Here is a 13,815-nt window from a genome sequence, read left to right as displayed (position 1 = left end):
TAGTGAGTTGACTTGCCCCGTCATGGATTGATCCGTTTGACAGCTCTAGGAAGTATAGACATAGGGGAAGAGAATTTTGAAACTTATTTAAAAAGAAATAAGGGAAAAGAGGAAAAAATAAGTTTTAACCTTCCTTATTATGAAAAAGAAGATTTTCTTACACTCTAATTTGGAAGATAAGAAAAGGAAAGATAACTCTAAATATTATTTATTCTAATTTTATTCCTATTTCAAAATATTAATTCTCAAATGACTTATTTAATTTATTTAACCTAAACTTTTCTAAGTTTTCTTGTGGAGCACAATCTTTTCGCTCTTTTCTTCTTTATCGAAATCTCTACTCGTTATTAGATAACTATAAATTTTTTTTTTATTCAATAAATCTATAAGCTAATCATTCTCCTATTACGAATATATCCGTCATTTCAAATCACTATCACATATTGTAATAATATAACATTTATGATATTTCATGAAAAACTTATAAAACAAAAAAACTTAATAGAATAATATATTTCAAAGCGATGTATCGAAGCCTGCACACTGAACACGTAGCTCACTTAAAATACATAAATTAAATTTATAAATATAATCTTTTAGTTCATCTAATAGAGTAATGAATAATACGATAAACTCTTCTATAAAAAAATTAATTTTTTATTTAAAAAATAATTAATTATATTTATAAAAAAATATTAATATTATAAAAAATTAAATTATTATTTAATTTAAAGAGTGAAAATATTTTTATAATTTTATATATTTAATTTTTATTTTTTTATTCTTTTCAAATAAACTTTCTCTTCCTTCTTCAATAAAGAGAACATAAATATTTTACTTTTCTTCCCTTCTCTTTCCTTTTCATTAATGAACCTCCTCATCCTATCCAAATAGAATGCAGAAGAGTAAAATGAGAGTTTAAATTTCATTATGAATGAATATTTTAGATGTATAAATTATATTCTAAACTTACTGAAGGAAAGTCGTCTATTATACATAGAGGATCACAAATTCTTTATAGAAACAAAATTTAAGCAATGAAATGTTAAATCTAGTGAATAACACTCACAATGTCGTGCAGAAAAGGATATAGTTTTGTACGCTAGATCCTCTCCTTCACCACCGATGTTCTTGCCTCCTTGCAGTTCCATTCAAGAACGATGGTGTCCTTGTGCACCGACCGACAACTCCCGACCGCAAGAGACTCGAATGCGCATTTCTGGGACTTGCAGCGACTTATCATCACCACACTGAGAAAGCACCTTTCAGCATGCTGAAACGAAGAATAGAGTTGAGAATAAAGTTCAAAGCTCAAGTGATAAACTTGAAAACCAAGGCCCCTTACTTGTGGACTGTCAAAACCTCCATCACAAGCATCGCAGAGATCCAATGCTAGTTTCCGTAGGAGTGGCAACTATATTGATGAGGAGGAATAACAATTATTGCGTTATCAATCGTCAAAGTCATAGACAAACTGGTTTTGGAGAGGGAAGATAACTTACGGAACAAGTAGCATCATGTATGAATTTCCTTCCAATACCTTTTCCCTGTGATCATGAAATAATAACGATGAGAGACAAATTTTCAATTGTGGTTTAATTCTAGTCCTATTCATAATCTCTTGTTTTCCTGGAATTTCTTCTAGATCAGTTCTAAACCATCCCAGAATAACAAAAAATTAGGTAGAGAGCAAAAAAAAAAAAAAAACAAGAAGCAAACAAAGAATGAGAACTGATAAGGACTTTGAATTTAATGTTTAATGGAGCATTATGGTCTAGGTTGAATAGAAGCATTAGCTAAGCACTCACATTGTGCCGCAGCAATAAATCCTCAATAGCCTTACAATTGAAAAGAGAAGAAACCCCACTTGAAGTAATTTGTCCACATTCCTGCATTTCGTAAGCTTTTAGGTATATATATAAACTGACAAGACCATGCAACAAATGCTGGGAAGTTGTACTACAAATTCATAAAATTGCATCTAGCCTTCCTGAATTTTGATAATAGAAATGGGAAGTTACAAGACCATGCAAGGAATAAGATATGTTATGCATTTGAAATTTGTATTATCTAGCTTGCTTAAAACTTCACAAAATAGCATTTATATATAGAAATGCTACAGCTTCAAATGCTACTTCATTTAAAGATAAATTCCTTAAGCATTCCAAAATGATTTTCATCTGCTGATAAATATAATCAACAACAGACTAGCAGTAGCATTCAGAGTTTAGCATGCAAACCTCCAAATGGATAAATGTCAAGCCTGGCCATCCATCTGCAATGATTTTTTGTGAGGCTGAAAATATGTGAAAGTTTTGGAACAATAAAACAATTAGTGCACATTATGCAATATATTGAAAATACACAAGCAACTGTGGTACAACACCTGAATCAAGAAGTTTACACCCCGTCAATGAAAACTCTAACACAAGTGGACAGTTCTTAGTAAGGACAGACAAATCCTCATTTGTCATCCATGGGGTTACCCTCTCTAACCTTAATATCCTCAGAAGATGCATTCTGGCTGTAAAATTGAAGGAAGTCAAATCACCAAGACAGCAACATAGATGTAATACCCTTAGGTTTTTTAATGATTCCCCAATACTTCTTAAAATACTGTCAGAAATTACCTGCATAAAAGAAAAACAAAAAATATTGAAAAGGCATCAAGTGAGATTAAATGATACAGTATTAAGTTTTACCTGAAAAATGAGGATAACAGACTGCAACATGGGGCAAATTTTGGGAAGTGCATTCAGCATATGATGGCCTGGTGATGCACCAAGACCAATAGTTATGCCCCTTAAGCAATTCAGGTGTAGCAACTCTTCCACTGATAAGGAAGAAAATCCCCATCCAAATGCCATTTCTTCCAGAATGCAATGACGAGTGACTTCAAAGAAGTGATTTCTTGTGTCATTATAGCTTGTTAATGCCAGATTGTCTACAACACACTGATTCAGATTTGTACAACCAGTTGCTTTCAAGCATCGAATATCTGGGTTTCTCCTAATTACCAATGACAAAGCTTCCAAAGAAACCTGAATTTTCCAAGCACAAATAAATCAAAAGCTAGAACAAAAGTAACCTATCTCAAGCTGGTCTGTCATTTTACTATATAAGTTGTAGAATATTGGGAAAGGAGAGACTGTAAGTATGATTATTCTATGGAACTATAACTCGTAATTATAATCCTTGAGTATGATTAAATTTATCCAAATAGCAAATTCTATCTAAACCTAGGCACAAGACTAGGTAAACCTTAGATTAGTTTTTCTATATTATCTACCACTCACACTTAAGCTAAAGCATAGATCTTATATATGCCCGGCTTGAAGAACTAAAAAACACGACCCAGATATTAAACTAGAAAAACTCATCTAAGCTAAAAAAAAAAAAAGGTGTGAAAATAATGAAAGATAGCATGATATTCACATACAGGTGGAGCAAAATCTAAGCTAACAAAATGAGCAGGCGACAATCCCTTTGATCATGATCTGAAAAACTCTAGTAAGAGTTGGAGTACATAGGCAGTCGAATCAGGAGCAGATGTTGATACTGGTTGTTCTTGCATCTCGGTGAGGCACAGTTGTCAGCAAACTGTTGAATCACGAGCTGAGGTTGGTAGGACTGATGATCACATTCACCAAAAGTCCACGTAGCGGCTTGGTAGTGAGTTGTCAGAAGATGCATGCTGCCCTTCACATAATTCCAACTTCCGACTTCTGACTTCAAATTGCAGTGATTTGGCGGTCAGTCTATGAGCAGAGGCATGTTCCCCTTCGCCTAGCTCTAATGTTTGGTGGTTCTATCTAAACATAGATATCAGACTAAGGTCAATCCTAGACTAGGTTTCATATATTGTCTAACAAAAGTAAACCACTTAAGGCTGCACACTTCACCTTTAAGGTTGTAACCCCAAAATTTTTATTAATTCTAAAACTCACACATCAAACAACTCAATATCAGAGGATACAGCAGCTGGTTAGTGCTTTATGTGTTTTAGCAAACTAAATTTTGGCCATGTGATTTGGAAAAATAAAGAATAACAAAACTTACCTATAGCTAGTTGTCATGCATGCCTATTTGAACACAGACCTAGTTTAGATTAGCACAATAGAATGCAATGAGAGGAATGATAAAGCATGGTCCACAAGGGAAACAGTTTATAAACTCACTGAAAATCAGCCAAAATTAACAAAAGGGAATTATTAATATGCTGACAGCCAAAATTAACAAAATATTACTTTAAAAAAAATTGTTGAGTTAAAAAGGTAATTACCAGAGTCTCGGAAACATCAAGACTTTCAAGGAAGGAACCCGAAAAATTGTAAAGAGCATCATCATTAATAGCAGTTTCCCTTAATATCAGTTCCTTTAACATGTATGAACAACACATCAGTTGTGAGAGAGAATCTCGGTCCACACCTGCGCAAGAACTTCAACTTACCATAGCTGTCCTTGTATAGATAAGTCATGTAAAGCCAAGAAAACAATTATGCATCCAAAGCAATTATGAAAAGCCAAATTCAGTACTTGTTTACAAAATGAATAATCAATAGTTTCCCTCCAACATCAAAATTCTAATAATGTTAAGGGATCAAGTCCAATGGTGCAAGAGTCCATATAGCCGACTCCACTTAGTGGGATAAAAGGTTGGTTGTTTTTGTTGCATCATAGATCTAGTAATGTTCAAGTTCAAGTTAAAATGCCTATGGTTTCAGCTTGTGGATGTTGAATTAGAAGAGTGAATTTCAATACCTTTACAACCATCAATATGAAGTTGCTGGAGCCTATAGGCAATCGTCTTTGAATATTTGTGATCATCGACTTCCGTAAATTTCTGAATCAATAAGCAGTCTGAACAAAGCACCTCAATTGAATTTCTACCGAAGGATGTATATGATAGAAAAAGAGATTGGATTTTCAGACACTTGCTTACAAGTGTTGATATCCCCATATCTGTTACTGCAGTGCAGCCTTTGATGTTTAAGTAAGATAAAGAACCACATAGAGCAGATATCTTCAACAAATCTACGTCTGGAAATAAATGAACAAGAAATTATAACTGCCCAGTTTTGAATGGTAAATTTAACTGATCGAATATAACAATAAATTTTTAAAAAAATACATTTTGTCTAGTACTAGATAAGTACATTGTGAGCAATGAACTGAATATATCATCTCCATAGTACTATCTTGTTGAGAGGTAAATAGAGAATAATAAGTGAAGAACAGGTGTTCACTAAGAGCTATGGTTTAAGATATTTGACAAAAGGATGCTGCAGTCTTACCAGTAATATCACGTCGTCCCTCGAGTGTGAGTTTTGAGATATTTGACATAATTGGATTTTCCAATGTGGGCCTAGCAACACTGAACAATGATTTGTCTTCTAGCATTGCATATGAACTGGTATTGGAAACACGATATTCTTCGATGTTTGTAGATACAACATATACTTTTGCAGGTAAAAGAGGACTCACATCAACAGAAATGTCAGCTTCAGTGAGTTTAGGAATGTTTTGTATCAAAAAATATAAATCTTCATTTTTAAACTGTGAACAGTGAGAGGCCCTCAGGATACTCAGTGATGGAAATGCCAAAGCTAAACATTTAATTGTGGCAACAATGTGCAACTTTGGGCACTTAGAAATATCCACCTCACGTACATTACTAAAGGTAAATAATCTTAATGGCTTCTCTAGCCTCACATTGTTGTTCATTCTGCCACTATCAGCCTCTGTAAAAGCATGCATTATTCTTTTCTTGGATGTCATTTCCAAATCAGATGAAAACAGCGCCAGAAGAATTGAAGCAGCTGTTATGTGAATGCAGCCGGAAAGAACAATTTTCTGGATGACAAAAAGTAAATTAGGAATTTTGCGCCTTTCCAAATCACTACTAAACAATAGCAAATTCACTTTGTGGTAAAGTAAATTGAAAACACAACAGCATGATTGCATATTAAAACCCATAATACATTAGAAGATAGATACTACTCATATCAAGTCTTATTTTCCATTGCTGATTAGAAAACCAGGCTTAACAATGTTGAACTTCAAAGATTAAACATCTTATTGAGCTTATTGGGCATACAACTTAGAACAGGACTAGTATTTTTAAAGAAGATGCATAAAAGAACAAAGATCATACAGGTACTTTCTCATACAAAGATTTCATTTGTGTTGACGTCAAAGACACTCTTGACATTTTCTTTGAGAAGCACCTTGTCCATGATTGTCTATAAAACTAACAATCAACATTTACTGTACTAGGATTAAATAAACAGAATTTTCATCCCCTTCTGTCTATAAAACTTTTTTATTTTGCATATTCTTTTAATAGAGTACCCTAATCAAAAAACACGTGTGGGTGGGTGTGTATATGAGAGATTCTACTAGGTTGGCAGGCTAGTGTCTTTGTTGATCAAGCTGAGTCCTATATAAGAAGTCGGACCAATTTATACATTTGTTGTTAATACTCCTTTTATATGTGGATGACACTCCCTCTTCATGTATGATTGACCCCTACCTCCCAACACATGCATTGGTCAGATTTTTTTTTTCTTTGACACAAGTGGGATTCAAACCCCTACCTCGTGCTTTCTTTCCTACTAGCTCAGTCGCGGACAAGTTCACAGACAAAGAATGAGCTCATGGGCAATGACGTGAATAAAGGATGACCTCACAAATGATGATGCAAGTGAAGAATTTGCTTATGGACGTCACAAATGAAGGATAAGCTTGTGATGAAGGATACACACACGTACTAAAGATTTCACACCATCTTGCATGTCAGTCGACAAGCAAAATGAAAATTTTCACTCTTGCCAAGTGCCACAAAACAAAATTTGAAACACAAATACAATCGCCATAAATAGTAACTAAATCAAAAATTAAAATTTGAAACTTTGTACTACTAATTACTTGTATTTTGTTTTTGTATAAGCAAGATAGTAGTTGTTGGATTTTCTGAAGCCACAATGAGCTATTTGAGAATGTCTTATTTATAACGTCTTGTCAAAGAAAAAAAAAGTTGCTACAAACCCTTTGATAAGACTTGCAGAAACATGAATAAGTCTAGGGAAGGGATCACTGAATATTGGGTATCACTGCTAAACTAGGTTGAATACTTTATGAAATGGGTGGATTATCAAAATTATAGCTAGAACAATTATTTCACTAGTTGTATCCAAAATTTCTAAATGTACTCGATTTGTCATGATAGGGATGTAGAACTAAACCTTTGTTTACTCTGAAAGATGGAATTTACTTCTATAGATGGGCACAAGGTCAAGGTATGGGGCTTCCATCCACTATTTACCTGCACAAAAATTAGGAGGGAAGGGCATCAATTTCATTCTGTAGATTTGATTGTTCTCCAAAATCCAACCACCCCAAAATAGGCAGAAGCCAAAGTCTTCCACTAATTCCACTTGAAATCTTAGTTTTGCCCCAAGTACTGAGGCATGCAGATAATGAAGTCGAATACAACAATGCAAGTGTTAGGCAAATGGTCATCTTCGGGCATCTCCACCAATGGCGCCATAGAAGCTTCATGTTAGATAGTTAGGGTGGTGCAACTTGGTGATGAGGTGATGGACATCGAAAGAGACTCATAAAGGACAACATAAGTCATCCCCATAGTGGATCTTTGAGGTTGCTAGCATGGATTGAAATCTCAAGTTGTTTCGCTCGATACCGATGAATTTCTCGTTCCGCCAACGGACCGGCACCGCACTAGCGGTTCCGAGTCGGGATGCTATCCGGAGGCGTTGCGCGGGCCCATGATACCTCCGGAGACATCGCGAGGGTCATGCATGCCTCAGTCGTGCAGAACAGTGATAATATTGTGTCGGGACGTTGTCGCCCAAAGGCATCGCCGCCCGAGACCGGCGACGCCTCCGAAGGCGTCACGCAGGACCGGCGACGCCTCCGGAAAAGTCATGCAGGGCCGCGTGTGCCTCGGTCGTGCAGAACAGTGATAATGCAGGTTTTTTAACTTAAGTTTTTAATAAAAACTTATATTAATAATTTTAATCAACTCCTAACTATAATTAGGATAATTTAAATAGACTTAATTAAAGTCTAATAAAATTATTCCATTAATTTAATATATATAAATATTTTTTATTTTTTATTTTTAAATATTTAGATTAAATTTTTATTTTTAGTTAATATATTTTATATTTAAAAATATCGAAACTATACCGGCACGGCACGATACGGTACCAAAATTATATCGTTCTGATTTGGGACTAAAACTTTGGCACGGCTCGATATTTTAAACCATGGTTGCTAGTATCATTGAGAAGACAAGCTGGCAAAAGTACAAGTGTGTGACGCCCTCCTGAAGGCGACTGGAGTGATTTGGTAAAGAGCTCCTGCTGCAAACAAGTTCTATTGAGAAGAAGATGCAAGTGCGGGTGAAGAACATTAGGATTTGAATTGGGAGAAGGAAATGATCGAGAGATCAACAACAACGTCATTCCTCTTTGTCGAGGAGGCAATTAGAATGGAGTGGTGTTGTGCTAAATCAGTGCAGAAAAGACAGAAGACAGGGAACGAGGTTATTTTAATTTTTCTCTCCTTCTTTCCTTTTTTTTTCTTCTCTTCACTAGTTAAACAGATTTGAATTGAATGGATGTTGATCCCTCATCATCTCCTCCCTCCAAAGATTCCTATATGGATTCCTTTCTGTCCACTTTTCATCCTCAAGGGTAAACAAGCCCTAAATAGTCTATTGAGAATGAAAAAACAATTTCAAGTTTCTTACTTCTTGACAATTTCTTTTTTTCTCCATCCTTTCTATTAAAATAACAGATTCACACGAAATGACAGGTTGTTATGTGAATTTTAAATCAGCAAGCAAATTGGCTTCAACTAGGCATACAATTATACATTTGAACTCCCCAAACAAGCATAGAAACATAAATTGTTAAAGTCAGATTCTTGAAGAAAGATCAACAAGAAAAAACATCTTTTAATCTATTAAAAAAGAAATGATAATCTCAGCAAAAGAAGCAACTGATAACTATAAAAAAAATAACAGAATAAAAACCTCAGTATATTCCGTCACTCGAATTCTCAAATCATCCAACTCATCTCCTTCAACAGCACGATGTATGCTTGAGGAGCAATCTTTCAACAGATCCAGAATAGTACAACTGCCCTCTACATCAAGCTGTGATAAGTCTCTTCCCAAACCTACAGGTGCATAGGAACACTACCTAAGCTAGTTCTAAATGACAGTTAGAACAAAATCAACAAAATAAAGAAAATCTACTTTCACAAGCAGCTAAACCGAGTTAAGAAATACCTGCAATGAACTCTAATGGTAGAAGGCAGATCTTCACCTGGTCAGGAAAGAGATAAGATCATTCAGCAAAAGAAGAAAGCAGTTCCTTCACAAACAATTTAACTTGTCAACTATTATGAATCATACGTTACAAAAATAGAAGCATCTGCATCCAGTAAAGAATTTCTGAAACTTTGGTGATAGCAGATTTCTTTTCCATGATATGTGAAGGAAACTTTAATCTTTTACCTTCTTAAGAATGTTGAAGTGATAATTACTTGATGAGCCTTTCCAGGACGTTCGATTTGTAGAAATCCAGTTTATTAATGCCTCGCATAGTTGCCTCTCACTAGATATAAATGGCAACAAGAAATTAGTTTGTAGATCTAGTTTGACAACTCAATCTATAGAAGACAAATAACCAACCTATCCAAAGTCAGCAGAGGATGTTCAATACAGGAATGTAATAGATCATAAGGAATATCAGGAAATGAGCTCCATGATGTAATCCATGCCTATAAAAAAATTTTAAAAAAAAATCCATATTACTCTTTATCATGATTGACGAACTAACCAATTAACAGACATATTTTTGGAAGAAAATACAATAAGAAACATGTTCAAATTCAAACCAAACAAAATAAGGAATTATCTATTACATGCTTTAAGATACTGGATGAAATATCAAGAATGGACAAGCACTTGCTTGCTTATCCAAACACCAATATGAGGATTCAAAAGTCTTTATTGGTCAACTTTGAATTTATCTTCATTCAATGCTGGACCACTATAACATGAAATTTTAGTCACAACTAGTATCAAATAGTTGTCACCAAAAGTATTTTGATGATAAAGTTGCAGATAATAATTATATGTATGACGAAAAATCTTTTATAATAAAATTTTATCACAATTGTAACATTTAGTGGTGATATTTTAAAATAGATTGTCAATTAATAATGAAAAAAAGTTGTCACTAGCATCACAATTACTAATGGATCAATTAATTTATTATCACTAATAGTTTTTAACTATGAGACTTAGACCAACTAATCTAGTACCAAAATGATTGTCTCCAAAGCAACCAAAGCTTATAGTGACAAATTATTAAATTTTAGTGACAAAATCGTTTTGTCATTAATATGCACTTTTTTAATAATGGAACCATTAATGTTAGCTCCAAGTGTGCTAAGGCCTAGGTTGGCTCTCCTAATCGGATCCCTTCTAATAGTTGCCAGTTATCTTATTATCACAAAAGTCAAATTGTTAATTAGTATTGGAACAATATATAAAACCTAAATGCAAAGTATTAAATGATCCTTTTCTTATATTGACAGTTCAATACCCATCTAAATAATACAAGCCAATTTGCCCACTATTAGAAGACAAAATGATTTCCTTCACTTCTGAATCTCAAACTACACAAAGATTTAAGATTATTTTATTAATCTGCTCTCCTCTACTAAGTTTATAGAGTTCATAGTAGCTTCATCGATGTTACCCATCAAATTAAAAGCCTATACTGGAAGATTGTCAAATTCACTTGAAAGGACAAAATGAAACACTGGAAAAGGTTGGTAGAAAAAATATGTATTTGGTGCGGCTTCTTCCTATACTTATTGGGACTTGGAAATGAGACATTGGAAAAATTTTATGATCTTCCAATATCAATAAGTTGATTGCTGCTTTAATAAAACTTTTGTATCTATAATTCAACTTGAAGAGACAGGAATGCTGAGATTTTAACAGTAGTAGGGTATCAGCTATTTAAAAACAAAATTGAAGTATGGAAAACTGGGTGCAACAGTAAAGCATGAAAAATCAGTATGAGACTGTTGTCCAACAATATACAAGAATTAAATAAGAGCAAAGGTAGCTCGGTGCACGAAACTCCCGCCAATGCAGAGTCCTGAAGAAGCATCTATTGTACACAACCTTACCTTGCATTACAAGAGGCTGTTTTTGCGATTTGAACCCGTGACCAACAGGTCACACGGCAGCAACTTTACCATTACAAGAATTAAATAAGCAATCTCCAAAATCTCCAAGGCAAACATATCTATGAAATGGTTAATTATATATTATGTTTTTAAGATCAAACCGGATGGCTCAACGGGTTAACCGGAACCCAACCATAAATCTGGTCTGATTGGAAAGAAAAACACACATTGTTATATGAACGGTAAAAATTGTTATAAACTGGCAATCAACACAAATATAACAACACACATTGGGTTATAAACTCAATCCACAAATATAACAAACTGGGTTATTCGCCTAATGGTTAGATGATTGACCATTTTTCAAGACTGCATGGTTTGAATCTACCATAATATGAGTTTGTGCTTTCTTTTGAATTTTTTGTTTATATTACATATAAATTTTATAAAATTCATAATAATTCATTACTGAAAATATTATATACATAGAATTTATCCTTAATTAAAATATTTGTTACAGAATAAATTATATCGTAATGTTATTTTTCAAAGTGACAATTAAACTAGTAGATTTGTTATTGTTTTTAATATATTTAGCAAACTCATATAAAATTATTTGTAAATATAAACTCTAAATTAGGGCTACGCTGTTATTTCTCAAGATATCCAGTTGGACAAGTTTGATTGGTTGAATCAATGACCAGATAATCTTAACAGTTTGATCTCCGGTCCGGTTTTTGAAACATTGATTATATGCAGTTAAGTAGAACAAACAAATAACACAACTACCCAAGTAGGAATAAACCAAGATAAAAGCATGGTTAAACACATCTTGTACCTACAAAGTTCCTAGCAAGATAGCCCTTGCAGAGTTCTGGAACAAATCCAACACCTGCAAATGCAGATCAGTCAAAATTTACGTTAACATCATTTGAGCATTTGCACATGTTAGCATCATAATTTCGTGAAATGTTTAGATGTCATCATTTATGCACAAAATTCTTCAACTCGACACTTACCATGTTCTAAACCAAAATTCCAGACTTCAATTACTAAGTTCAGGGGAAGTTGTTGCCCTTTTGCATATGTCATCTTATGAAACCATGACTCACATTCTACCAGAAGCCTCTCAACACCGAAATATAGAGAAGTCTAGATAAACAAAAGGAAAATAATTAAAGTATTATTTCAAATCCTCGAATGGAACCTAAAAATCTTCATGGATCATTAAAGCTCAAGTTTTAAGGAATTAATGGTATGTTTCCTCCAGACATCAAAAATGATGAATAGAGGAAATGAATAACCAGCTTTTTCAGTATTTGAATGAAAAATTTCTGATCCACGAGAAGTATGTAAACATGCCTCCAGAATCTGAAGAAAATCATTGGATGTTATATATAGCTGGGAGCCATGTATAAACTGCAAGAAAGTGAGGAACCCTTCAAAGTTCCACTGTATGGATACCTGTGTAAGCCTTGATTCACTGCAAGGATGAAAGTAAAATGTGATAATATGCAGGACCATGGAATAAATAATTGAACCAAAAAAATCATAAATTATTATGATTAAGGATGAGAGGTACAATGTCATAATATGCACAATCAAGGTATATAATTGCGCCAAAAACATCCTAAATTATCAAAATTACTACATATTGCCTAAGTTCTACAACTGGATCATCAAATTTTTCAAAGCATCTAATGCAATGGTCAATGATTGCTGAAGATAAGCCTTCACATAGCAAATTCCATAATACAGATAAAATTTTCAGAAGCCAAAGAACATTATGAGACCAATTCGCATAACCATTAAACACTCTTCTCTGCTGTCTAATTGTACAACAAAATAGTGAAAAATGACAAGAACTCCATTAAAAAGAAAATGGCAAGAAAAAATGCTAGCTCAAAAGCCAAGAATCAGGAAGATTCAAAATTTTACTGCAAAAAGAAAAAGAAAACACAATTCCTTTTCAACAGAGGATGTAACCTGAAGCTTCCACAGAAAAGACTACGGAAATATGCGGATTGTTCCACAAGCCTGCAAGGAATCCCAGAAAGACATTTGAGGCGACATCCAACATTTAGGTGGCGCATGCTGCTGGAACAAGAAGAATTCTCGAATCACCAAAGAACTCATCGGTAAAGTCGACTTGCCTGCTTCGAGCCGCTAGAATTTTTATAGCCGGCGATAGGAGAATTAGATCGAGATTCCAGGAATCGATATCTGAAGTTGAAATAGATGCGAGATCCTCTCGAGCTAGAAGCTCGTCCTCAAAGGCGGCGGGATCAATCAGCTCGAGGACGACAACGTCGCCGTCGGAACCGGCGGAAGCCATGGATTTGAGTCACCACATCTCTTCGTAACACGATTCAGAAATTAGAGCCCTAGAATTAATTTCCAACTTCATTTCCCGTCAATATTTTAATATTTCATTGGAGTTAACTCCAATTCGAAAATTAGTAAAAATCAAAAATATGTTTCAGTTCCCGAATTAATTCTTAACTCTTCGGCTGTAAGTGAACTCTCATTAACCATTTTTAATTCTTATCTCTTTGGCTTAATATATATATATATATA

At 34.1% G+C, this 13,815-nt stretch overlaps 1 protein-coding gene across 1 annotated transcript; it reads right to left on the bottom strand.

Annotated features, from left to right (window-relative positions):
* Window positions 1–976: 976 nt before the first annotated feature.
* Window positions 977–13,576, bottom strand: LOC141822425 (BTB/POZ domain-containing protein FBL11). Its single transcript, XM_074709873.1, has 19 exons — window positions 13,392–13,576; window positions 13,225–13,275; window positions 12,601–12,721; window positions 12,258–12,390; window positions 12,081–12,130; window positions 9,725–9,813; window positions 9,548–9,647; window positions 9,320–9,356; window positions 9,062–9,207; window positions 5,295–5,853; window positions 4,762–5,040; window positions 4,283–4,428; window positions 2,703–3,041; window positions 2,387–2,630; window positions 2,241–2,296; window positions 1,809–1,889; window positions 1,503–1,547; window positions 1,346–1,414; window positions 977–1,273 (listed from the first exon to the last, which is right to left on the bottom strand). The coding sequence occupies exons 1-19, from the start codon at window positions 13,571–13,573 to the stop codon at window positions 1,103–1,105; spliced, it is 2,898 nt and encodes a 965-aa protein (XP_074565974.1). The 5' UTR covers window positions 13,574–13,576; the 3' UTR covers window positions 977–1,102.
* Between the last annotated feature and the right edge of the window lie 239 nt (window positions 13,577–13,815).

Source organism: Curcuma longa, chromosome 2 (genome assembly GCF_044706935.1).
Source record: "Curcuma longa cultivar G26 ecotype Majalengka, Jawa Barat chromosome 2, ITB_CL_G26_1.1, whole genome shotgun sequence".
Lineage (NCBI taxonomy): Eukaryota > Viridiplantae > Streptophyta > Magnoliopsida > Zingiberales > Zingiberaceae > Curcuma > Curcuma longa.
This window is presented reverse-complemented; position numbering and strand designations above follow the sequence as displayed.